Source organism: Dipodomys spectabilis, unplaced genomic scaffold, assembly GCF_019054845.1.
Source record: "Dipodomys spectabilis isolate Male_0828 unplaced genomic scaffold, ASM1905484v1 ptg000066l, whole genome shotgun sequence".
Classification (NCBI taxonomy): Eukaryota; Metazoa; Chordata; class Mammalia; order Rodentia; family Heteromyidae; genus Dipodomys; species Dipodomys spectabilis.
In genome coordinates, this window is record NW_024870743.1 from 6,601,219 (window position 1) to 6,627,727 (window position 26,509).

General features: G+C 50.1%; 1 protein-coding gene across 1 annotated transcript; it reads left to right on the plus strand.

The window, feature by feature from the left end:
- Nucleotides 1-1,750: 1,750 nt before the first annotated feature.
- On the plus strand, nt 1,751-26,132 carry Trib2 (tribbles pseudokinase 2). The gene is made up of 3 exons (XM_042680775.1): nt 1,751-2,956; nt 7,978-8,270; nt 23,688-26,132. The coding sequence occupies exons 1-3, from the start codon at nt 2,687-2,689 to the stop codon at nt 24,154-24,156; spliced, it is 1,032 nt and encodes a 343-aa protein (XP_042536709.1). The 5' UTR covers nt 1,751-2,686; the 3' UTR covers nt 24,157-26,132.
- The last annotated feature ends 377 nt before the right edge of the window (nt 26,133-26,509 follow it).

Consider the following 26,509-nt stretch of genomic DNA (forward strand, 5'->3'; position numbering starts at 1 on the left):
AGCTCACAGAATCCCACAGATCTGCCCACACTCTTTCCGCCAGGCCTGGCTGGGCTTTGTGTTGAAGGTTTCCTCTCACTAAATTGTTCCTCATATACCAGGATGTATTAGGTAAGATCAGGAGGCCAAAGTCTGAAGCCTGGGTCTGGATTTTCCTCTTGGGTGTCTGCACAAGCCCGTGGTCTGGAGACCTTCCCCGGGGAGCTCAGCATGAGCTGCTGGGGTTGCAGAGCGTGTGCAGTGTTTCCCTGGTCCCAGCATTGAGGCGATTCGCATCTTCTTGGACCGGAGCCAGCCAGCAGCGCTAACGGGGGGTGTGGGTGCAAAGAAGGAAAGGAAGAATCACTGATTACGTGAGATCCGAGTCAAAGGTGCAGAAATAAGCAGGGAAGTGGTGGCGGGGGTGGGGGTCGGCGGGGGCTGAGCAGGCGGTGGAGACTCAAAGTCAGCAGGAGCGTTCGGTTGAAAAGAGGAGGCACCCCGGGGAGAGAAGGAAACCGAGTCTGCAAACTCCAGGCTGGCAGGAGTCTGACGCAGAGGAGGCGGGATGCTCACAAGATAGCTTGCTTTTCTGGAAGAAGAAGGAAAAGAAAGCATGCTGTGGGTCCAAGAAGGGGGTCTGGCACGGCTCGGGCACCGTGCGGGCACCGAGGCGGGGACCGGGGCAGCCCCCACGCGGCAGCCCCGCAGCCGGGCAAGCGGCAGAGCCCCGGGCCGCGGAAGGATACCGCACTTTGTTTACCTCGCAGACCCAGCGAGCGATCAGGCTAGAGAGCGAGCGAGCGAGCGAGGGGCGAGGCCCGCGCCCGCACCCCCGGGCCGGCCAGGAGCTATAGCCGCCCGCGCCGCCGGCTGGCGCGGAGAGCCTTACGCAGACTGGCAGCGGCGCTGAAGATGGATGGGCGGTCCGTCCAATGACGAAGGGTCGAGGCCAGTGTTGGGCGGGACTAGTTTCAGACACAGCCAATCGTAAATGCTGTAAGGGGAGAGGGAGGGGGAGTGGGCGGGCAGGCGGGGGCTCCGTAGAAATGTGTCGGTGACATTGAATGGGGAGACCGGGCACGCGCGCGGTGCGCGCGCCCGCGGGAGCACACACACACACACACACACACACACACACACGCACACACAGACACGCGCGCGCGCGCACACGCGCAGCCCCGCTCGCGCCGAGATCCCCGGCCACGTAAGTAACTATTAATACCGCCTGGCCGCCGGGAGATGCGGGCGTGCTGAGCGCTGGGGTTGGCCTCGGGCACCGTCGGCCATCACCCCTCCCCCCCCCCCCCCCCCCGCTCCCCTTTAATTTTTAAATACCGAGTCCTAAGTCCTCTCCCACCTCGGGGGTGGCCGGAAAGAACCAGAAGCAATCAGCACAGTCATCAAAGAAAGAAGACGAGGCATCCGTGTTCTCCACCGACTCCGCGGCTCCGCGCGCGCGGGGAGCCCGAGCGCCTGCACGTTACTCCGGGACGCGATCCGGGGCCCGCCACGGGAGCGGAAGCCTCGCGGCCGGCCGGGCCGGGGGAGCGCCCCGGCTCTTGCCGCGGGATTCCCCCTCACCCTCCCACCCCCCCGGGAAGCTCGCGTCTCGGGGACCCGGAGCGCCCACTCCCCCCTCTGCCCTCCTCCCCAGCCCCCTCCGGAGGAAGAATCCGGGACGCCGGCAAGCCGCGACGGCACCAGCCCGAGCTGACCTCCTCGCGCGCGCGCGCGCGCGCGCCGCCCGAGCCCCCCGGGCTTTGTGGCCCTTTGCGCCCCGACCCGGCGCCCAGCCGCCGCGGCCGGCTTCCCGAGGGCGGCGCCCACCGCTCGGAGTTCAGCGCTCCCTGGCTAGTTTGCTTTTGTGTGTGTGTTTTGTGTAATTTGATTTTTTTTGTTGTTGTTTTGGAGAGAGCTTTTGGCGATCTTGGAAAAGCCTCAGACGCCATCTACAGTTAAGACGTAGGTAACGGCCCTCCCCGGCACCCCCTCCTTCCACGCCCCCCACCCTCTCCACCAAAAAGAAAAAGGGGGTGTCTTCAGACCGTGGCTGCCGCACCGCGAGCCGGCGGGCCGGGCCGCGAGCTCCTGGTTTCGTGTTTTGTTTTCTTTTTTTTTTGGTGGTGGTTCGGTTTTCCAAAACGCGCCGAGGACGAGTCGCCGGCCGTGCGTTCCCCGAAGACCCGGCCAACTCCGGCGGGGCTCCTCCGCCCTGATCAGCGGCTCCGCCAAGGCTGCCCCGCTGCGGGGCGGGGAGCGATCGGCACCCCGGGCTGGGCTGCAGCCGCCTGTAGTCCGGTTCCTCCTCCTCCTCCTGCTCCTCCGCGTGGGACCGAGAGCGAGCGAGCCAGGGACACGCGGAGCGCGCGGAGCCTGCGCCTCGCCGCCCGCCGCTCGCGGCGAACAAAAGGACCGGACCGCCCGCCGCCGCCGCCGGAGCCCGGCCCCGACCCCGCGGGGCGCCCGCTGCACCTCCTCGTGCGGGGTACGGGCTGGGGGACCATCTCTCTGCGAGCCGCCCCGCGCCCGGCCCCTCCCAGCTCCTCCTGCGCTCTTCTCGTCTTGGGAACCCGTGGCTCCGAGGGGTCCCCGCCGGCGGCCGCCCTCGCCGGGGAAAGTCCGGGCTCGGCCGCTCCAGCCGGTGTCCGTCCGTCCGTCCGTGTGTGTGTCCGTGTGTGCGGGTGCGGGGCGCGATCGCACACTCATGAACATACACAGGTCCACCCCCATCACGATAGCCAGGTATGGGAGATCGCGGAACAAAACCCAGGATTTCGAAGAGTTGTCCTCCGTGAGGTCCGCCGAGCCCAGCCAGAGTTTCAGCCCGAACCTCGGCTCCCCGAGCCCGCCCGAGACTCCGAACTTGGCGCATTGCGTCTCCTGCATCGGCAAATACTTACTGCTGGAGCCCCTGGAGGGGGACCACGTTTTCCGCGCCGTGCATCTGCACAGCGGAGAGGAGCTGGTGTGCAAGGTACGGAGCCCGGGCTCGGCGCGCCCCGCGTGCCCGGCGTGCCCGGGCTGCGCTTGCCTGCTTGCTTTGCTTTATTATTATTGATGTTGTTATTGTTTTGATCATTATTGTCTTCTGAAGAAAGATTCCAGAGGGGGCCGACGGGCTGGGGAAGGGTCTGGGCAGAAGGGGACCCGCGGGGTCGTGTGCCTCTCCTCCCTGGTGGTCTGGAGAAAGCGGGGTTTCCGTGTTTATTTGCCCGGCTTGCATTAGTTGGGAAGTTTTTTTTTTTTTCTTCTTTTTTAGGCCGGTGCAGACAATGGGGGCGTTTTGGGGAGAGCCCGGGAGGGAAGGGGAGGGGGGGACAGGAGAGAGGGGAGGGAGGGAGGGACGGAAGGAGGAAGGGAGGGCGAGCGGCGGGACTGCGCGGGGCGCGGGTGCGCGTGTACCCCGAGGCTCCCGCAGCGCCCCCTCCCCCCGGTGCCGTGCGCATCGCCGGGTCCCGCCGTCCGTGTCCCCTCCCTCTGTGCCCGGGACATCTCTCCCTAGGTTGAACCCCCTCCCCTCCCAGCCTGGACCAGGGACCCCCCCACCCCCTCCTCCTCTCCCCGCTTTTAAGAGAACCCGGACTCTATTCCCTTTCCCAGCCATTGTTCCTGGCGGGCAGGTGTGGAAGCTTTGTTCCTAAGGTGCCCTTTACAATCCCGCTCCTCCCGAAGCCTGGAAAGCAGGAAGGGCCCCCGGACGCTGCCCTACGTGCCCCCGGGGGACGAACGCGGGCTCCCTGGGGTCCTTCTAGGCTCAGTTCCTTCCCGCCCTTATTTTATTGATCTCTCATCCCCCCCCCATCCCCCCTCCACACCTGAGACCCAGGGCTCTGAGACGCAGGTGGACACTTGGGTTTCCTCGTTGGTCTTTGACCCTGAACCACCGGCCTGTTGTCTGCGTGTCTTTGTGTAGACAGACAGACCAAGGGATGAAGAAGCAAGTAGTTGATGAAAATCAAATAAATGAGTACAGTAGAACACAGTACTAATCAGCATTGAACATCGATCAAGAATTCATTGTGAATTTTAGATTTGATCACTGCTTTTTTGGGGGGTACTAGGGTGGGGGAGGACTGGAGTGTGTGTGGGGGCTATTCATGCTGCTTTGAAATGGGTCCTGCAGTCCAGCTGTGGTCCCACAGAACCCCTCACTCGCTTCCCTTGAACCAGACCCGTTGTTGTGGAGTGTTCCTGTTTCCTACTGGACTGGATGGAGTGTTCCCTTGTCATAATCAGGATGGCAGAGATGGCCGGTCAGCCTCGTGATTGTTTGCTTGAGACCTTAGGGCAAGCGTGAGACCTCTCTCAATACTGCTTGTAGCCTGTACTGGCCATTTGGGTGATTTACATCTTTTCCAAGTTCTGGAGAGCCAGAGCAACTATGCCCAGTTAAGCAGAATTCAGTAGGCGACTCAGCTGGATTGAATTCTCAGAAGTCCTGCAAGGTTACACAATAGAAGAGTCATCCTTTGAAATGAATGAGTTCCACAGCCCTGACTGCTTTCCTCCCCGCCCCCCCCCTCCTCCCCAGCACCCGGTCTTCCCTCCTTATGCTCAACTTCAGTACAGAATTTTAATTTTTTTTTTCCCTTTTGCAAAGCCAGGAGATGCTTTTAAGTAAAGAGACTGCCGCCAGACTCTCCCGGACCATCCTGCTGTGATTTCTTTGTTTAAAATCAGGGATGACTCTGGCCTTTGCTCTTTCTTTCTCCCTGCAGATCCTTCAAGACATATTTCACTGCGGGCTGACCTTACAGTGGCATTAGCTGACTTGCTCTCTGGCCTAAAACTGTCCTTAATCTGCTGGTTTAGTTATTGCAAAGATTGAATCAGTCCCTCACCAATTACTGTGTGGCTGCAAGTGGATTAAATGCAGTATCATTGTTCTGCTTGGCAGAGGTCATCACTTTCAGACACAGAGGCTTCTGTTTTCCTGCCTGCCCATCAGAGGTGATGTGGTCGAGCTGTGCTTCAAGTAAAGCGGTGATAGAAACCCCCGGGAAGCTAAGCTAGCTCCTAGGGAACTCGGAGTTTTCTTAGGGCTGGATCTGTGAACTGCTACACATGTTGGTCCCCTAGCATACAGATTGAATGAAGTTCCTTTTGAGGTTGTAGAACGTAGGGCTCATGTTTCCTAGCTTTGTGTTGACCCAAGGGGAAAAAAGAAAAATCTGCAAAAGCAGGCCAAATGCAAGGATGCTGTTTATTAGAGGGCTGTGTATAAAGGATTGCATAGGACACTCTTTGTGGGGGGGAGGGGGAGGGGAGATCCAAGGACCATTTAAACAAAATAATCCAGCCAGTTTATTGTTGCCGTGTGCCTGCTTTGGCTAGGAAAATGGGGAAAGGACTGTTAGGGGTCTTTAGCTGGATCCTTTTCTTAGAAATGCGGGGAGCTACTGTGCAGATTGACATAATTACTGTCTTGGCAGAATAGGCACTGTTTTTTGCAAACATTACTAATGTGGCTTAATCTGACTGCCTTATCTGAACTGTCACATTATATAACCAAGGCTCCAAATTAAACATTTAAAACGAAGCTGGCAACCAGGCTCATGGCTTGGTTTTGTACTTGGAGGTGATGGTTTAACAACCAATCCAAGCCCATAAATGCCTGTTAAAGCCACTAATAAAAGTTTGGCTCCTTCCCACTTGGAAAAACATAAGTACTTCTTTTAGTTTTCATTTTCTGTCCACCATCTTGGAATTTGGTCTCTTCTACAAAGGGTTCATACGTACGTATGTACGTACATACGTGTGTCTGCAATGTTGAGGCGTCCATTCATGCATTGGATTTTTTTTTTCCTCTTTAAATCTGGTTTTCAGTTTGTCAGCAGTGGAGCAGGATAATAAGTTTAATGTACTGAACTACCAAAAAAGGCACCTATTATTCATTTAATTTTTTTGTAAAGGCCACTGGAAACAGGAAACATTTTATAAATAATCAGAACTGCAAGGCCTGGCGACAGAGCCTGCAGCCTGGCGCTTCAGAACAGCTCTGGTTTATTATATAATGCAGTGTGTTGACATTAGCTATTGCAAAGGGTTTATTTCTCTATGAAATTTCTGAGGTTTGACCCGTTCTGTTGCCTGCAGTCTGAGTGTTAGCGTTGACTCAAGCATTTCAGATTCCTAATTGAGCGGCCCTCTGAGGTCACTGCTCCGAGGTCATCCTTTGACAGTCTCAGAGTGTGATTTGTGGTCTCTGGAGAGGTGGAAGTATTCATTCTTAAATTCTAGGGTGTAGTGGCAGCAGCTGCAGGCTTTCCTGAGATACCTCATTATGGTTCATTCACAATTTACTGTTAAACTTTGCTTCCTCAGCCCCAGTTAGCACCAGCCCCCTTGAGGTGTTTATTGTCCCTGGTTTGACTCACAGATTTTTTTCCCCCCTTAAATGCTCTGAATAGCTTCGGAAGACCTGGGTCTCCCTGAAAAGGAATGTAGTATTGTGTACGCATTTGAGAAGGTTGTCAGCAGAGATGGACTTAACTCTCATTCAGATCTCTGGGTAGGAATAGGATCAAAGAAAAGTACAGCGTCTAGGTGGAAGAGAGAGGTCTCAGACTTAGTCCATTACCTATATTACCTGTGCTGTCCAGTTTATAGGGTGGCCCAACCTCCCTCCCCCCACAGACAGATGATATAGCCTTGCTGACACAAAATGACTTGGGAAGCTCAACGTTTGAGAGCCGCTGCCCACTCCTCTAAGCCAACTACTCAGGAAGCTAAGATCTGAGGATCAGGGTTTGAAACCAGCCCACGCAGGAAAGTGTGAGACTGTTACTGCCACTTATCCAGAAAGTAGAGCTGCACCTCTGGTAGTGTGCCAGCCTTTAGTGAAAAAGCATCCAGGCCTCCAGTTCAAGTTCCAGTACCATCATTAGAGAGTGAGAGAAGGGGGGGGGGGGGGCAGGCACATTTCTATTATGTCTGCTTTTTGCTATTTAACAAAGCCTCTCATGTACCTTCTCCCTCACCTTCCTCCCTCCTCCCTCCCTCTCTCCCTCCCTCCCTTCCTTCCTTCCTTCCTTCCTTCCTCCCTCCCTCCCTCCCTCTCTCCCTCCCTCTCTCCCTCCCTCCTTCCTTTTCTTTTTTAAGACAGGGTCTCTCTATGTAGCACGGGTTCCTGCCTCTGCCTTTGCTTCCAGAGTAGCAAGTGCCAGGATTACAGGGGTGAGCCACCATGCTCAGCTAGCTGCAAGCAGTAGTATCCCTAAATCATGAATGAAAGCTTTCCTTTTCCAACCTCGAGATTTCTCTGTACTGTTCATTTCTCTTAGGTTTGTTCCAAAGATATTGATGATACATTTCTTTTTAGGCAGCAGCGAGGTGGCATTTCACAGGCTAATTCTGATTCATAGGAAATTATTGCATAACTGTTTCATTGAGTTAGATATGTGTGGAGGGAAGAAAGCAGCCAGTCTACAGAAACAGGGACCACAGCCTGAGAAGGCTTCAGTTTTGTTCCTAGCTCTGCCACCAGGGGGCAGGAGTTAGAGTTGTTTCTCGGTGCCTCAGTTTCCACATCTGTAAGATGAACATATTAAATGTAGGGAACCCTTAGGCAGAGAATAGACACTAAATGTGAGTTTCTAGTATGTTCTATAATGTCTTATTGAGGTGCATTTTTGTTCTTTATGTTTTCTGAAAGTAAATCAGATGTTACCTGTGTCATCTAATTTAGCCATAAGACAATTAGGCTAGCGGAAGAACAGTACAACTTATCCTGTGTATATTACCTTCAGTTTCTCCCAGAATGCATTGAGCCAAGTTTTATTACTGTGTTATACACAGGAAGATTGGGTGGCTCAGAAAGGTTCAGACACTTTTGATACTGCACAGCTGGTAGCAGCCAGGGTTGTTATGTTTCTTATCTATGTGCAGAATGCTGTCTGTCACCTGAGAAGCCCAAGCCTGAGGGGAGGGGTCGGCCTCCTCTGATTTGGTGTGTAGGGGGAGTCTCTGACTTGGGTTTTGTTCATCCTGTCCTAGGTATTTGAGATCAGCTGCTACCAGGAATCTCTGGCCCCGTGCTTTTGCCTGTCTGCCCATAGCAACATCAACCAAATCACCGAAATCCTCCTGGGGGAGACCAAAGCTTACGTGTTCTTTGAGCGGAGCTATGGAGATATGCACTCTTTCGTGCGCACCTGCAAGAAGTTGAGGGAAGAGGAGGCGGCCAGACTGTTCTACCAGATCGCCTCGGCCGTGGCCCACTGCCATGACGGCGGCCTGGTGCTGCGAGACCTCAAGCTGCGGAAATTCATCTTTAAGGATGAGGAGAGGTAAGTGAGGCTTGGCCTGGACTGACACAGGTCCTAGTCTATCCTGGAAAAGGCTGTAGTGACCCATGTGGGCTGCCTGTTGTCCAGCTGCGGGGCAAGATGCTAAGGAGGACAAACAAGAGACTACTGCAGGACTAAGATGCCCTTGGAAAGCAAGCGAGCATGGCGCTCACGTGCCAAGTCCAAGGGACAGTGCTGACCTAGGCTGTGGTTTGATGTGATCTCTGAAGGTGATTGCCAACTGATGTGGCAAAGTGCATACCGAGAATGGAAGGACTTTGAAGACCGTATGCCATTTGAACCCTCATTGCCTACAACCACGTGTTTATCTCTTATTCATCCCTTCCATAGCCGCTTCCTAGGCATGTATTATGTATGAATGAATCACAGTTTTCTGGTCTGGGAGTATTGAGATGAATTAGATAGTGGCCGGCCCTATGAAACAGAAGAATTTATGGAATCTAACTGGTTTGGATCTTGTGAAAACTGAGGGTTGGAGGTATTAGTTCTCTATAGGTCTTGAAGGGTAGAAAATGTTGGACTTTGTGTGTGTGTGTGTGTGTGTGTGTGCGCGCGCACACAAGCATGCACCCAAGCGAGCATGCTTGCATTGGTTATTTTCAGAATAGGGTCTTGCTGTATGCCAAGCCATCCTGGACTATGATCCTCCTACTTGTGTTTTCCCGTGTGGCTCTCAATGGCAGGTGCATGACACTATGCCCCGCTATTTGCTCCCCCTATAGCCTGGATGATAGAGGCATGCCACCACCCCTAGCCACTGAGGTGCAGATTCACAAACGTCTATGCCTTGGCTGGCCTGGAACCAAGATGGATCTCCCCAGTCTCCACCTCCCAAGAAAATCGGATCACAGAGTCATGCCACCATTCCCAATTACAGAAAGGATTTATAGGAGAGGATTTAGGCTTAGTGTGGGCAGTACCAGGCTACCATGTGAGGCAGCTTCAGGCAGGAGTGACACTAAAGGAAAGCTGTGGTTTTCTTAGGAAATACTTGCACAAGGTGCTGGATATTTGGGGTCCATGATGGTTCGACCGTGAACTCTTTCCATTCTCCTTTCCACACCTTGCTCTGGGGCCTTGCTTTCTCTTCCATCTGATTTTGCTCGTAGAAATCCATGGAGCCACTTGTTTCCTTTGAAGAATGTGCTGTTTTAGAGGTGTAGGGGCAACAACTTTATACTCATTGCTCATTGTGCTCCAGGAATTATTGAGAAAGCTACAGGTACCTGAGATCCTGGGTTCTCATGGCTGTCCTTAGTGTCCTCATCTGATCCATGGCCAAGGCTCTTCACCAAGACCATGTGGTGATGGGTGAGTGCATCCATTCATTCCCTCACTTTACACACCTCTGGGTGCCTTCTGTGCACCCACTACAGAACTTTTGCACAGAGCTTTCTGTATACCTCTTCCTTTGTTGCTTCAGCTCAGTGACCTGATAGTTTCAATCTATTGCTCATAGAAACCCAGTGGCCAAATAAGCCAGATACATGCTTTAAAGACAGAAAAGAAAAAAAAAATCTTTGTGGTTTGAACTAATTAATTATATAATGTCTGGCAAGCATTTGACGATTACTAAGGGAAAATGGCCTGCTGTTACTTAACCCAGATGGAAGAATTTCATGGTTTTTTATAATCCAGCTGCATATACCAGGGGCTTCTGGGCTTCCTGGGCTTACAGCTATTGGTCATTTTCCTCTATTTTTGCCCACAGAGGAGGATCATGGGTAATGATCTGACCTTGATTGTGTTGTGTTGGCTTTGTTACCAAGGTGAAGAAGGTTGTCCGAAGCTTAGAGCTCATCAGCTCACCATCTGCCTTTGGAGCCTGGAGTCTCAAGTCCTTTTCTTGGTTTTCTCGTCACAAACCTCTGTGACCTTAAAGCCTTGCATTGGGTCCCCTACCCCACCCCACCCTAGCCTCACTTTCCTCCTTCTTCTGTGGTCCAGATTGGCTCCAAGTTCTTCTCGAATGATAATGTTAGGTCTGGGCTTCTTTGGGATGCTGACTGAATGTGTATTGCCCTTCAGCAGATTGCCGACAAAGGTGTTGATCCTTGTCCCTCTGTGTTCCGTCTTCCTTGGAGATTTAATTGTGTCTCCTACAAAAATTAATTGGAGGTAATGTTTGTTGACCTCTGGCTACGCTGTTTGTAGTTTAGCTTACTTAATTCTTGTGAAAGTTGGAGACGGGAGGCATAATAGAGGGGTAATGGTGGGCCTTTGAGGACCCTGGGCTGTGAAGCGCAGAGTTGGGAAGTCTCCATTCCACCAAGAATGAATAGGCAGATTCCCTGCTAAGTCAGCTAGACTGTCAAGAAATTCATTCATCTGAAAACTCATTCTCACAGGTGAGATCCATTCACTTGTGAGCATCCAGAACACAAGGCTTTCTCCCACAGGGACCTGCACGTGTAAAGCATTTCCATAAAGAGGAGCATTATTGAGTACTGGGCTGGCATGTCCAGGGATAGCATCCTCTAGCAAATATGTAGTTTGGGAGTGACTGAGAGCAGTGTGGGCTTCCTTGCATCATGAAACATTGGGGCAGGAGTGGATCCCAAGATCCCACGCTTCAGCAACCGACTTCTAGCCATGACCTATACTACAAGTAATGAAGGGACAAGTCAGACTCAAAGTCCCTGTCACAGGACTTTTTTCTCCAGACCTCGCTTCTCTTTTCTGAGAAGACACCTAAGAGTGCTAAGCATGAATTGTGGCAAAGCCCAAGTCCTCGACACCCCAGAGCCTGGGGAAGAAATAGCCAGATGTACGAAGCTCTTAAATAAAGAACTGAGCGTTCTGGTAGGTGTGCAGTTATGTTTGCCCCGTGACCTGTTGCCACCCTCTCCTGTGAAAACAGAGCAGTCCACTGGGGCAGTCGTGTTAAAGCAGAATCCCTTTGAATTTGTGAGAGAGATTTTCCCACCTTGGATAGAGGACAGGTGGGAGTGTGAGGGAGGCTGGCCATCACCTGTTGCCAGCGTGTCTAAAATTACTTTGGGCCTTTGCGAACAGCCTTGTGGCTTATCTGAGCGCCATGGAGTCTCCATCAGAGAGATGGAAGAGACCTCTCTGGGTAGTGGGTGGGGATGCGAAGACCTGGCAGGCTCAGGCAGCCAGTCCCAGAGGACAGCAGCCTGGAATGCACCCAGCCCCTCCCACTCCCAGTCGGGAGTGTTTTGTCTCCATGCCTCACATAAGGCCTAGGTCCCTGCAGACTTGGTCCTTTCAGAACAAAACAAACAAGCATCTGTGTGGGCAGGTCACTTCTGTGTTCAAGGGCGATTGAAATGGGTTCCTTATAACTGGCAACAGCTTTTCTTAAGTCACAGCTTTTTGGGAACGGATGGTTACCGTCCAGTCAGTAGCCAGTTTTGTTGTGTTTTACAACCTCTTAAGTCCAGATTGGAAAACTTGTGGTCTGTCACATAGAACATAGTTCACCAACGCTCTGCCTACTGGCTGTGTGGGGTTAACAGAGCAGAATCCACGGTTTGGCCTGTATTTTGGCCTGCAGATCACAAATGGCCACCATCCTGAGAGGACAGAGCAAGAAGCCACAGAGCAGGAGTCTTCACATCCCCCCCTGGGTCCAGGCTTCCGGGAGCAATCACCTCTCATTCTGATGGCAATCTGAAACTGAGATCTGTGTCTGCTTTCTAACCCATTGCTTCTATGAAGAGCGCATGAAAGCCGCTTGGCAATCCTGCCTCACTGAGCTTGAGACACCTTGCATGCATCAGTCTTCTTTGTCATAACAGTGTGCTTTTTTCCCCTCTGGATCCTGGCTTGATAGATGGAAAAAGGGGTGCAAGGCCCAATAACTGGGCCTCACAAGGTACAGAATAAGATCTGCCTGATAAGTAGACTCCATGCGCCTCGCCTGTGGATTGCCCACCCTCTGTAACAGCATGCAGGTGACCTCCACAGGTATGTTCTTGGTGGAGCTGTCAGCACCTGAGGTTTGGTTTTCCTGGGTAGTTTTGCAGATATTGTATGCAGATGACACTCCAGGACATGTTTAGACCCACTGTCAGTGTACCTTCTGTTGTGTTGAGTTAGCAATAACCATATTCTTTTACTTTAAAAAAAAACAACTTTGATTTAGGGTCAGGATTCAGAGTCTCTCGTTCTACTATTCATTAGCTACCTGCTGGGATGTGTCACTTAATGTTTCTGAGCTGCAAGTTTTCAAGGCAGAAATTACTCATAACATCCCTGTAAGGTGGTTGTGAGCGTGAACTGAGATGATTCTGTAATTCAAGTACAGAGCTGGGCGTCATTAAGTGGCAAATGGCTCTGGAGTCATCATAAAGCAGTACCAGTTTTGGTGAGCATTGCCCCAGACTGGGAGAGTTTGTGAGGAATGAAGTCTCTGTGTTTGGTAGCCTTTTCTGTGAAAGGTGGTGTCCTGGTACTTAGGGGATAGGATTCAGGCCCCAGCCACCTTTCTTTGATGATAATCATTAAGTTAATGCAAAGAAGGTAACACTCAGGTCAAGTGCATCTTATGTGGAACCTGAGGCTCAGAAAGACTGGAAGGTTGACCAGATGTCTGAAGAGAAGGTGGTCTGGTTCAGCCATGGTATTTGTATTGCTGTTTCCTCAGTTACCACTGCCCTTAGCACAGCCTGTGCATTCAAAATTCCTGCAGCAAATCTGTGATGACTGGGTAGGGCTAGCCTGCAAAATGGGGTCCTGAATCTGATGAAAGTCAGCAAGTTTGCCTTACATTCCCCAAAGGGTTTGTCAGTCTGCTCTATCAGCCTACTGATTGAGGACCATGTTTCAGGTTAGGCCTTGAGAGACAGCCTGGGTTTGGGAGAAAGGCCCATTACTAGATTTACTATCTGAATTCCAAACCCTGCTCTTGCACTTGTTAGAAAATTAAACCCTGGTAGGTTTCCTAACCTCCATTCCCAGAATGCCTTATATCTAGCATGAAAATAACAGGAAGAACTTCTTCATGAAATCAAAGGTATGCATATGCATAAACTCAATGCTTGGCCCGTGATCAACCTCAGGAAGTGGTAGCTCTCCTTGACCTTAACCTCTTCCATACCTCGCCTCTCCCCCTCGAATGCTGGTTCATGCTTGGGCTGCCTCAGGAAAGTATTGAAGCATCTTTCCCTGCTTAGTTTGGCTCAGCCTTCTGGGACAAGGCTTCTTGCTACGCTCGTGCTACACCCCTTAGTGTAGTGTTGATATGTTAGGCACTGAAAAGCCTCATGTGACCTGAGAAACACATACCCCTTCACATGTTTCTTCTATCTCTTACCACTGCCAAGTAGAAGTCTGTCACTGCTTCTGCAGAGTAGGAGCTGAGACCCGGGGGCAGGAACTCAGGGGGTTTTGTATAATGTGCCCCCTGTGACACCACATTCTGTAGGGAGGTCTTCCCCCCACCCCATAGATGGCAAGGTTTTCCTTTTGTCTGGCTCTTTCTTTAGATCTTCAGATTACTCCTGTCTCCAGTGAGGTTTCAATATCAACCAAAGTGCCTGTGGCTGGTATAGGAGCTCCAGGTACCAGACCCGGCTTTCCTTTCATTCATAGCTATACATCTTTCTTTTCAAGTTCTAGGTGCTTGAGGCTGTACTGATCCTTTGTCACAGTTGCTCCCTCCATGCTTCTGTGTGGTGAGTAAGTGTCCCTCTCTTCTGGCATCCTTGCCTGGGTAGTATCTTGTCCGCTGCTCTGTTTTGATAGTTCATGTGTACATCGCTGGCCTGTCCCTGTCCCCTGCCTCTGCTGGCCTAGGAGCTTCCTGGAGACAGAGGTTGGATCTCATTCACTATGTGTCAATTGTGATGGGCCATGGGCATTGCCTTTTAATTAATGAAGATTCCCTTTTTTGGGTAAATGCTGCTCTGGTTGGAGGCTGATGACAGGATGAGAGAGGCAGGGATAAATAGAGATCATTCAAATGTAGGTCGTTGCCTGGAATTGGAGCCCAGAAAACTTAGGAATCCCCATGGAGACACCTTTGCAAAGAGCTATTTTCAAAGTTGCTCATCAAGTGAGAAATTAACCCATCACTGCCATTTTGATTAAGTGATTTATACCAAAGTGACATCAATTTAAGACTTTGTTTTAGGTGTTTAAATGCATCTATACTTTTTTTTTTAAGGCTAATTACTGTTAGAGAAGGCCAGTCTTCTCCAAGGTTCTATGATTAAAAATGCATGAAATTGTGGGCACTCTGGAGTAGGATTTCTGGCTGGACTGTTTACCACATGTCAATTACTTGAAACTTGCTTGTCTGGGGCTCTAGACAAACCAAGAGGACACGGGGGAAGAATTTTGATTCTTCTACTTGTCTGTATGATCTCAGCCTCCTCGTCACAGGTTAGAAATGAACTATGTGAATTTCCCACTACTATGCTTGGTGCATTGCAGGTCCTGAGAACAAAGCTGCCACGGCTGCTTTCGATGATTGCTGGATTTGCGCCTCATAACCTAACAACTCGTAGGCACGTATTTATTCATACAGGGAGTGTTTATCTAGCACCTGTTATGCACAGCACTATGAGATGGTAGAGACACTGCAGTGCTAAATGAGACAGAAATGACTCTCACAGACCCCCCTCCCCATGTCAAGTAAGTAATATCTAGGCCTACCACCATGCACAGACTAACTACATGCTTTAAATTACCTAATTAACTTCCATTTAGTGACTGCTTAAATTATTCCATTTAAACCCAGTGAGAAAGGAAGGGATCCTCATTACCACTGGCTTACAGATAAAGAAATTGAGGCCCAGAGTTTTAACATCCAGCACTAGATTGGCTGCCGATACAAATCTGCAGGTAAAAGTCCGGTAAAAGATCTCAATTATCAGAAGACATTTTCCCATGCAGTTATGCAAAGAGTATGCACCCAGAGGGCCAGCTCCCTGAACATTGTGAGAAGCCGGAAGTGGCACTGTGGCTTAAGTGGTAGAGCGCTAGCCTTGAGCTGAAGAGCCAAGGGACAGCGCCCAGGCCCAGAGTTCAGGCCCCACGACCGGAACCAAAAAAAAAAAAAGAACTTCTCGTTTTCTGAGGCACATGAGCACAGAACCACCGGTGAATCCACCCCCCCGGGCAGCCCTCTGTTCCCTGTTGCTTCATCTTATGTAATGGGTTTTGCTGCTTTCGTGGAACTGTAAGGTGGAGTCCATTTGTCTTTGCAGGCTCCATGCCTTACATGGGTCTTAGCATTACAGGTACTTAGAGAATGAGTGACAATGGATAAAATGCATGTATGAATATATAGACTCTCAGTTGGAGTTGGTTCTTTCTCCAGCACTCTTAGGAGTTTCTCTAAGTGACAGAACAGAGAGCAGCTTGTGTGAAACTTTTTTGGGTTCTGTTAGTAGAGTCAGGCCAAAGAGTCCTGAACCCCAGAGGAATGGAGGGGGACTATGATATGGGAGTCATGCTATCTTGCATTAACTTTCTGCATGCTGGTAGCAGTGGTAGATGTTGGAGAGCTCCTGCCACTGGACTGGATGAGGCAGTGGATAGTTGTGTCCCAGTTCAGCAGGAGAGGGGAGATCGGGGACCGTGATCATGCCTCGTATGGGTGCTGGGCACCTGTGAGTGGCCTTGGTCAGAGACTATAGAAGGAAAGGGAAGGGCGCAGAAGGCAAGCTGAGGCAAGAGGCAGGCAGGAAGGAGACACTAAGGTGAGCGAAGCCAAGAGACAGGAAGGAAGGAAGTGCTGAGAAGGAGCAGTGAAGCCAACAAGAAAAACATCCTGACCTTGAACTTGACCCGAAACCTAGAAGGAGCCACTGATGGGTTTTTTTCTGGAGAGCAGAGACAGAGTTAGGTTGGTGATTCTGGAAATAAATGTGTATCACTCTTGTGATACAGGTGGGAACTGGATTTGATTCCAGCATGATGTGACTTAAACGGGGCCTTGACATCCTTCAGTTGGGGTGACGAGGGAGAGAGTGAGATATCCGTTAGCTTTACAATAGGAAGAAATCTACCAAGAGAGTAAGTCCTTAGCAATAGCAGAGCCAAGAGCTGACCAGGTGTTTTGGTTCCTGGTTGGCTCAGAATGTGTCTAAGTTTGTGCAGGAGTCCCGCCTTTAGGTTTCCTGTCATCTGGTCTGACCTGGGGAATGTACAGATACACATGTACTCAGGGTACCCAGCACTGGGGCCTGAAGGAACCCATTTTTCCATTTTGAACCCCATTTCAGGCTGAGTAGTGAACAGCAGCACTTGTGGGTTTCTCCTTCCAGGCCTGAATGTGGGAAAGCGCTGCTGAGAGGCCAGTCAACAGATCTGGGGAGGAGGGGTCCTCGGGGGGCCACTTGCAGGCACGGGGAGCAGGTGGTGAATGGAGTATTGATGAGGATTACGATCGGCACAGATGATACCTTCTCCTTGCTTGGGTTTCCCCCTCTGTTGCTGTGGCAACGGGAGTCAGGAAGTCCTGAAGTCTACAGACTGCGCTTGCGTGCTATCCTCCTGGGGAGTGGGATAGCTTCACCTGTTGGTCCAGTGGCCTTCGTGTGTCCGGTGCATCCACCGTGCGGGAGCTCCGTTGTCTCTGAGCAGATGGTGCTGTAGAAAATACCAGTGTGTTGGACCCAGGTTGGGTTTTTCATTTCCACTTGTGCTGTTTCCTGGCAAGGCCTTCATTTTCTGATCTATGGGAGCGAGGGGTGGGGGAGGGTGGGTCTTGTGGGTCTGCTTCTCGTGTAAAACCAGCCAGCATCCAGCCTCCCTCTCCTTATATCCGTCTCCCTCTACCCTTCAGTGTATTCTTGACTGATTACCAACTATCTCCCAGCTCCCTTGAAAAACACGGGGCTGGGGGGTGGTGGGGGGGCAGGCTGGGAATATGTCTCAGTGGTAGAGTGCTTGCCTAGCATGCATGAAACCCTGGATTCGATTCCTCAGTACCACATAAGCAGAAAAAGCTGGAAGTGGTGCTGTGGATCAAGTGGTAGAGTGCTAGCCTTGAGCAAAAGAAGCTCGGGGACAGTGCCCAGGCTCTGAGTTCAAGCCCCAGGATTGGCAAAACAAAACAAAAACCACAGGGCCTGGAGGAGAGGTGGTTCTCACAGGTGACTTGTTGAGAAGATCAACACTGATATGAAACTGAGGATCAAAGTAGGTGCAGTGTCATGACCCATCTGGGTCCAGTGGAGGGTGTGGGTCTATTTGGTGGTGGTGGTTTCTTCCCAGGTATCCTCTAGCTTAGCTTCCTTGGCCACCAAGGGCACATTTCCAGGAACAGAGAGAACAAGGCCACACCTGACTGGCTTGCCTTTGCCCTTGACCCTTAGCCTGCCTGGATGTCAGGCCTAGAGAGCCTTCAGTGACCTCAGGCCACTGGACTTCCCGTCCCTGCCCTGCCCACTTTGTCTGGCTGAACTCCCAGCTCAGCCCTACCCTGGTCCACCCTTTTCTGGTTTTTTCCTGCCAAGAGCCTGGGGTAATACAGAAAGGTTTTAAAGCCTGGTTCGTGGTGGATGCTATTTTTTGCTGCTGTGGATGGAGCAGGGAGGTTGGATGTAAAAACAGATTTGTTTCTCAGCTTGGTGCTCACTTGCAAGACAGCTGTGGACCTGTCACACATCTGCTCTCTGTGCCTCAATTTCTTTTTCTAGTATGTGGGAACACCCCAGCAATCTGTGTATGTGGCAGATCATATATCTCCATCTATGTAGACCCCACCCTTTGAAAGCCTTTGTCTGACTTTAAAGTATTTCTGTGGCCAGGAAGTATTTGGAGAAAGGCAGTGGGGTTAGAATTCTCCTGACATCGATTTTGCTGTCCGCATTTTTAGTGAGTTTAGGATGTTAAATGTCTGGACATTGGTTTCCTAATACATTAGAGAGTACATTTATATATTCATCCTTATTTTTCACTTTTTTATGAGAGGGGGGGAAAGGAAGGCTGTAAGAGTACCTACTATCTGGAGAGTTCTTAATACATAGTTACCTGCTGTTGTGAAGAGATTTTTTTTTCAAATAAGAGAATGTTGATTGTCATCATCAATATGCCCTATACGAAGTGTTTTCTCATGACAGCTTAAGATGACAGAGAATGTTAAAGTCTGGGATTTGGAAGTGGGAAGAGCCCTGTTTATACCCTGTAACTATTCCTTCTTCTTTTGTGGAAGTAAAACAGCCAAGAGAGACAGTGGTCACACTGCTGGTTCCATGTAGTGGCGGTTAGCTCTCCTGAGCCTGTGCTGGGCTTGGATAGAGGGAACCGGGGCTGCATGGGTGCCTTATGTTTCTCCAAAGGAGCCTGGAGGTGATCTACATCTGCTGGTTCTGGCGTCTTCACTGGCAGTGAGATCCAGCAACAGAGACCTGGCACCAGGCTGCCCGGCATTGAGAACTCAGGCTGTCCACGTGGGAGCTGTGTTCATTCAGCAGGTCGAAAGCAAGGCAGGCTGTTCCTCTCCTATGCCAGGGACAGCCTGCAAAAGACATGCAGGGATCTGGCTTCTCTGGCCAAACCACCTGCCCTGGGCTCCTGCCTCCCTCATGCAGAGATGTCATGCCTGCCATTTATAGCCATTTCACCACCATAATCACTCCCTCTCCGCTCAGGTCACGCCAGAGTAGCTTTCTTCTCCATCTTTAGTCCAGAACACACATCCTGGTGAGCTGGGTTGGGACAAGATGAGATATAGGCCTGAGCTGGGCACACAGCCAGGAGAAACATCTCAGGCTGAGGGAGGTACGATGGGAAGGTCCCACGAAAGGGGTGAGGTCCCCGATCACTTCTACTTCCCCTTGCCTGGGCCTCTGCATTTGATGTAGCATCCTCTGTCCCTCCCTGCTCCCCACTTCCACCTCCACCCTGCACGCCTTGACTGCTGGGGCTGAGGGATGGAGCCTCATTTTTATCCATGGGATCAGTATACTTGTCTCACTTTTTGCTGGGTTCTCACAGCGATTGTCTCGTGCCTTTTTTCATTCAATCCTCACAAAAACAAGAGGACGAGGGCCACCTTGCATGTCTTGAGCTCTGTCCCCACAGTCTGAAGAGCAGCTTGAGGAGTCAGTTCTCCATGACTGTGTGTCCCATGCATGAATGATGAATGGGACGTTTGAAGGACTAGGAGGACCACAAGCAATCCCCTGGATTTTCATGGAAAACACCTCCTTTGCCTGGGAAATGCACACTCCCCAGGTTGGGAAGACTGAAAAAGAGTAACAGGATTAGGACTGTTGGTGCATTTCCACTCCTTTTGCCACCTACTTCACATCCTGCCCCTCAAGGCCCTCCCCATGTGCATCCCTGGCAGCCCAGTCCCCAAAGGGAGGGAGCCCAGAACTGTAAAACAGCCGCCCTGCAGTTGCACAGCAAATCCTCAGGCACTAGAGTTGGACATCCACCTGTGTGGCTGACTTCTTTGCTACTCCACGTGCTTTGCATCCTGGAAGGCCAGTGATTAAAGACAGAACCCAGGGCCCTGCCTCTGAGTGATGTAAACAAGTACAGGAGGCCAGGTCAGAAGAAAACCTGTGAGCGCTGCCTTTTCTTTGTCCTCTCCCTGGTTTCTTTGACCCTCTCCCCTGACCCGCATGGAATGCTGGGAAGTAAAGAACTGGGTCCTCCCCCACGCTGGTTCTCTCCAACCAACCTGCACAGGTACTGCTCCATGGATGGATTCTTATCTACTGAATGTCCCAGATGTTATCCGCTCCATCTGCTGCATGGGCAGGAGCTGGGGCAGCCAGGAGAGGGTCAGCAGCCCTTCCTGATCAGCCTTTCCCACACTATCAGCTTGCTTTACCTTTGTGGCTCTTCGTCCACACCAGGACTCCTGTACCTGTTATAGAATTTTATCTCATATGTTGAAAGAGAATACACATGTAAGCACTTGGCAACAGTCGGGTAGGTTGATGGCCTAGTACCCTTGGTAACGTTGTGATTTTTAAAGCCAACTTGAACTCTGGGCTGACTTGAGCATGCGCTTTTTCCCTGATCTGGCCTGGTCCCCAGGATGCTACAGCAGTGCATCCCGAACTCAGTGAGACAAGGCTACCCCAGTGGATGGCAAAGTGCTGTTGAATCAGCCCAGGAGCAACCCAGCTAAGTAGCATTAGGCATCGTCTTTTTATTTCATTCTTGAATTATTTAGGTAGCTGCATATCTTCTCAGCCCTCTCTAGAGAGAGGCGACCTCTAGCTGAGGGACAATAATGGATATATTCTGAGACCCTCATCCCATGTAGAATAAAAGCCTCTAGAACGAGGGGGGTCACACTTTTTATGAGGACACACTGCGGCCTGCTGGGGTAGAGGAGAGAGTCACAGTGTGCATATGTGAACTCAGAGAGAATCTACAAGAACAAGGCAGCAGATTTGCCTCAGCATGAAGAGCTGGAGGTGGGAGCTTTGTCCCTGATCAAACCAGGGACAAGTCCAGCTCCTGCAATTCCATCTAACTCCCTCCTCCCCTGACAGTGTCTTGAGTATTACGGTTTACCAAGTCTGCCCTCCATCCATCTCTGTCTTCATCTCCATGTACCCTCGGCCAGGTGGACAGAACAGGGGTCATTGATCCTATTAGATCAGCCCAGCAAAGCCCTAAGAGTTGACATGCAAAACGTCCCTTAGCTTCTGGAGCATCTGCCCAGTACCAGGTGTGTTATACCAGTGATGCAAGGGATTGCTCTCTGCATCCCAAGCGGCCAGCCCACCTGCCCACGCACTCCTGGAGGTGTGAAAGAAGGCATCACATGCAGTAACCACAGTCTGTTATAGAGCCTGGATGCTGAACGCTCAGGAACAGTGGACGGCGTTTGGGGATCTGACCATGGCTCTGGTCCTGCTTTGCCTGGGATGCCTGGACAGGGTCTCCCGGATCCTGTGAGCTCTGCAGAGCTGAGGAAGGGCATTCCACACAGTGGGATGACATAAGCGGAGATCACCAGAGGGATCGCAGCCAGCCTTCCAGCAGCAGCAAAGGGACTAGCATGGAGGAAGGAGTAGTGGGGATTGGACAGATTTGGGGGTCAGCTTCAAGCCAAGGTGAGGCCATTGGCCTGCCTTATGGATGGGCCAAGACAGCCCTGTAGGGCTTCGGCAGCGAACCCAGACTCCAACCTGAGCTCCCCAATTCTAGGACTGGCCTTTTCCATGGGGGCTGATTGCCCCAGCTCATATGGTTAGAACACTTAGGATTTCTACCCCTCCCGTGGTTATAATCTTCCCAGAGCAATTAGGCTGCCCAGGGAAGGACTCTGGGGTGAGGAGTCTGGTTCACTCATAGAACCAGGTGTGGGAGTCATCCTGTCTTTCCCCTCCCCTCAGCCCTCGGCTTCCGTGGACTCGGGTCTGTCCATCCATCTTGGAACAGCTGGCCAGGCTGACGGGTGAGTGCCCCCAGCCACCTTAGATTAGAGCAAGCAAGGGAAAGAAAGATTGCTTTTTAATCAGCTCAATTCCAGATTAGCACAGCTAGATCCTTCCTATTTTTGTTGAGCATTAGCTCCAGGGGCAGGAGGAGAAGTGTACTCTCCCAATTACAATGGAATATGGGATGAGCAAATATGGGAATATGGGAAGAGGAAAAGACCTGTGGTGGTGAATTTTACAAATGGTTAAGATGAGTTAACCATTTGTTAATTCAACAACATTATAAGATGAATTATAAGCACACCAAAACTATTTTAAAAACTGCCTTCCGGGTGACATTGTCTAAAAAGAAATGTATTTCCCTGACTTATGTAACTGTACCCCCTCAGTACATTACCTTTGTATAACAACCATAAAAAAATTGAACAAACAAACAAACTGCCTTCCCCAGGGTTCTTTTGTAAAGCTGAGAACCGGAGGTTCTGGGTGGCTTAGGACTCTGCACACAGAGCTGTGAGAGATGGTGCCTAGCCTGGAAACCACCCTGCTGTAGGGCCTAGCCCTCTCCTAGCTGTTTCTCCCTCTCTGGTGGAAACAAGTCCAGAGCAAGAGCACTCCTTGCTTTTCAGAGTTCCTGTCCATAAGCTGTTGGAGTCAGTGTCACATTTCACCAGACCTGTGGCTAGCGAGTTGTTCTGGGTGTCTCAGCACACTATGGGACTCTGTCACTGGCTGTGACACCTGGAAGGAGGGCAGACAGCAGAAGATGGATTTTGGGTCAAAGCTCTGACTTAGGGACCACAGTGTGTTTTCCCACTCATAAGCTCCGTAAGCACGCAGGGTCCAGCAGGGTGGAGGCCCTGATGTGGACCCCTGAGCTGAAGGGGAAAAGCAATGTGAGCCCTGAGGGCCCTGTGGATCCTATCTGTATCCTGTGCATCTGTCCACCCCTTGCATCCCAGATAGCAGACCTTTGTGATGTGATGGATGCAGAATCTGTGGGGCCTAAGGGATTGAGAGCAAGCAGCTAGCGTGATGGTCGATGGCAACCCTCGGTTACCTTCAAGTTCAATGGCATTTCAGTCCTCAGCTTCTCCTACACCAAATGATGTATGCTAAATAGAAGAACTGTCAACTCATTTCCCAAGGAATTTACCCAGCAGACTTCATGTATGTCATACCCCGTGGTGTTGTGGGGCCCTCTTGCTGGGTTGATGATGAATGCCAGGAGCCTCAGAGTTCAGTTCTTCCTCTCTGTTACTCAGCATATCCAGGGAAAACATCCACATTCTTGGTGGTAATCATCTTGTCTTTCTTCAAATGGTAGGGGGAACATTGAGGACAGGGTGAATGGTTTAAGCTGGACCATGCTGTGGGTTTCCCCATTGGTTAGATCTGAGTTCAAGGCCAAGGGACAGTAGCTCACATTTGCAATCGCAGTGAACTTGGTAGGTAGAAATGTAGAGAATCCAGGTTTGAGGCCAGCCTGGGCAAACAACTAATCAAGATGCCATCTCAACAAATAAGGTGGGTGTGGAGGTTCACATCTATAATTGCAGCCACTGGTAAGGTAATAAAGGTAATATAAACCATTCAAGATCCTATGTGAAAAAAGAAAAGACCTAAAGCAAAAAAGGGCTGGGATCATGGCTCAAGTGACAAGTGTAAGGCCCTGAGTTCAAACTCCATACTGTGAAAAATAAGTCAATAGATGGTGATTAAAAATGCGTCTGAGTTTAAATGCCATAGGACCCATCATTATGTAAGCTGGACTAACTCTTGTTCCTTCATCAGGTCATATTAATGGTTTAGCTGGTAATGATTTGATCGAGTTCCCTGGTAGATTGTCAGGCTTTCCGAAAAGGTCCCTGAAGTCCCGTGTCCCCAGGGCATCTAGCTCTGTCTCTGAAAGATGCAAGGTGCTCAAGGAATCATGTTCCATCTTGGTCCAGTGAATGAATGAGTGAGTGAATGAAGGTGAACATGAGTGAGGACTCTGGTTACAATGGAAGGACGGTCTTCCACCTCTTGAGAGTTCACACCTTCCATCTTGTGGTCTTCCCTGCAGGACTCGGGTCAAGCTGGAGAGCCTGGAAGATGCCTACATTCTCCGGGGAGATGACGACTTGCTGTCTGACAAGCATGGCTGTCCTGCCTATGTCAGCCCAGAGATCTTGAACACCACTGGCAGCTACTCGGGCAAGGCGGCGGACGTGTGGAGCCTGGGCGTGATGCTCTACACCATGTTGGTGGGGCGTTACCCTTTCCATGACATTGAGCCCAGCTCCCTCTTCAGCAAGATCCGCCGTGGCCAGTTCAACATTCCAGAGACTCTGTCGCCCAAGGCCAAGTGCCTCATCCGAAGCATCCTGCGACGGGAGCCCTCCGAGCGACTGACCTCGCAGGAAATTCTGGGCCACCCTTGGTTTTCTACAGATTTTAGCGTCTCAAATTCGGGATACGGTGCTAAGGAAGTGTCTGACCAGCTAGTGCCAGATGTGAACATGGAGGAGAACTTGGACCCTTTCTTTAACTGAGCTCATGTGGTCCATGGAGACTTGGCAGGTACCAGGAGTGAGAGAGGGCCCCACAAAGGAGTTCTTCCGGGGACACCAATGGCCTGGCTGGGCAGCCAGCCAGCCAGCCAGCCAGACACTCGCACTCATACGTTTCTTGGTTCCGAAGAGGAAAACTTTGAAGTTGCTGATTAAACATGTAGCATTGGGGCGAGAGATGTCATGGGGCAGGGGCTGGAGTCGGGTGGGTGGAAGCCCCGGGAGCTTCTCTTCCCTGGTTGTAGCCTGGGAGACTCCCCCTCCTGCCCTTTACCAGTTGGGCCCCTCCCACCGACCCCACTTTTCATTTTGTTCAGATAGTTGCAGATCTTGATAGAATTCAAAACTCTCTGCCTCAAAGACACATCTTGGCATTGCACTGTTAGCATTTAACTTTCGTTATGATTCAGGGAAGGAACAATTGGCTGAGGATTTTTGTTTCGTTTCGTTTCGTTCGTTTGTTTTTGAAACAAGCCAACCACCTATGCGGTAGATAATTTCACTAGAAAATAATCGGAAAATAATTCGGTGCACACAGACTGATCGGCAACCTGGGTGCTAAATTAAAACAAAACAGAAGTTCAGTTGGTGTCTCTTAATCTCCCTCTTCAACTCATTTCTTCGAAATAAACGATTCACTATCCTGGTTAGGAAATGGCATGCGAGTGCTTTCTCCCTACAGGACACAACTCTGTACTAGTCACAGACTGTTCTGTTTCATTTCAGTTGGTTTGTGGCAGGAAGCTATTAGAAGTCGAACTTCGAGATGCATTACGTATCATGCCCTAAAGGGGAAGTGGAAGGAGAATTCTAGCTCCTTGTTGACTTTGTTCTTTTGAACGATGAAACTCTCCTCTTGGCTCGCGTGAGAGGAGAGCCGCAGAGGGCAGTGAGCTCCGGGAGTCTGACGCTTTGGGGACATTCTAATCTCAAACTAAACATTTTGTCTTTGTTTTATAGGAAACTAGTGAAACCAGGCAGGTTGTCCCACATGTATAAAATACAGGGCAGCTATTTAGTTTTCTTTAACGAAGAATGATCCTTTGGCTTGGAAGGCCCTCTGGTTAGGACAGAAAAAGCGGGAAGGATAATAAGCTGAAAGCTAGGGTGATATAAATACACAAACAGTTATCTATATCCCAATACGCACCTTTGTGTTTTCAAGAACTCTTCTATTTATTAAGGAAAATGTCACATTGTGATGTATTAACTATAAGCCAGTACTTCAATTACGGGTCGACTTGGGATGACATGTTACATGCTGTAGTTAACATTTTATAATTTTTCTCCCCTTGTTTGGAGTATTTCTGTCCCTAAAAATAACCTTTTTATTTGGCTTTTCTAGATAGCTTTATTTGATTTCGAGTGGCAAAAATGTTTTTCTTTTTAATTATTATTATTGTTATTATTATTATGGCTTTTTCTATTGCTGTATGATACAGAACTCTTCTGGCATAAATATTTGTGTTTCTAGTACCTCAGTTGTTCGAATTTTACTGCCTGTATATGTTCTGTGAAATGGTCCTGTTTTTTGGGTAGGTATCACGTGGACTCTAGTATGTAAATGTTACTTGAATTTGTGCTTCATTATAGTGCGTGGCATGTATGTGCAGAATCTTGGATGCTTCACCACGCCTGCTTAGTCGGAGTCCCCGTCCCAGGAGGGCAGCTTCCATATTCATAACCACGAGACAAGGCAACCATGGATTTACCCTGGATTCTATTTTGGTAATGGAAGAGAGAGAGGAGAGAGGGTTTTTACATTCTGAAGATGGTGCTGTGTCAAGAAGGACCTTTCTGTTTCCCTTCCCTCTCCCCCTATTTTTTAAGTACCTGGTAGGAGAAAGATGGGTGATGTGCATGGTGGATCTATGGCCTCTGGTGCTTTGTCCTGTATTTGGTTTAATGTTTTTGTCCTAATCTCTTCAATCAATAAAATTGTGCGTATTTAACTAAAATGCTAGGATCTGGAGAATGATTTTTTTTCTTTTTGGCCACCTGGTTTGTGTTTACCAAATGTGAGCCAAGAGGTCCTATATTTCCCTAAGCAGTCTCTCCATCATGGTAACCCATGGTCATTATTTATAAAAGCAGCCTTTCATAATATTTGGGTATGTGCTGACCAATCTAGATATAATAGCTCACTGATTAACCACCACAACCACCTTAGGAGAGATGGATTACCTCCCAGTTATAGATTAGGGAATCCAACAAATTGTGTAGTTTCTCCAAGGTAAAACATGAAAGAAAAAAAAAATCTTTCAGAGGATAGGGCTAGGATAATACCCTACTCTGTTACCCCACGCTTGTAGAAGTTGTGCTATAATGCCAGCAC

Excerpts from the sequence above, each read along its gene's own strand:
- Trib2 (XM_042680775.1), top strand. The coding sequence starts at position 2,687 with ATGAACATACACAGGTCCACCCCCATCACGATAGCCAGGTATGGGAGA. Across the intron at positions 2,957-7,977 it reads GAGAGGAGCTGGTGTGCAAG|GTATTTGAGATCAGCTGCTA; the intron begins GTACGGAGCCCG and ends ATCCTGTCCTAG. Across the intron at positions 8,271-23,687 it reads ATCTTTAAGGATGAGGAGAG|GACTCGGGTCAAGCTGGAGA; the intron begins GTAAGTGAGGCT and ends TCTTCCCTGCAG.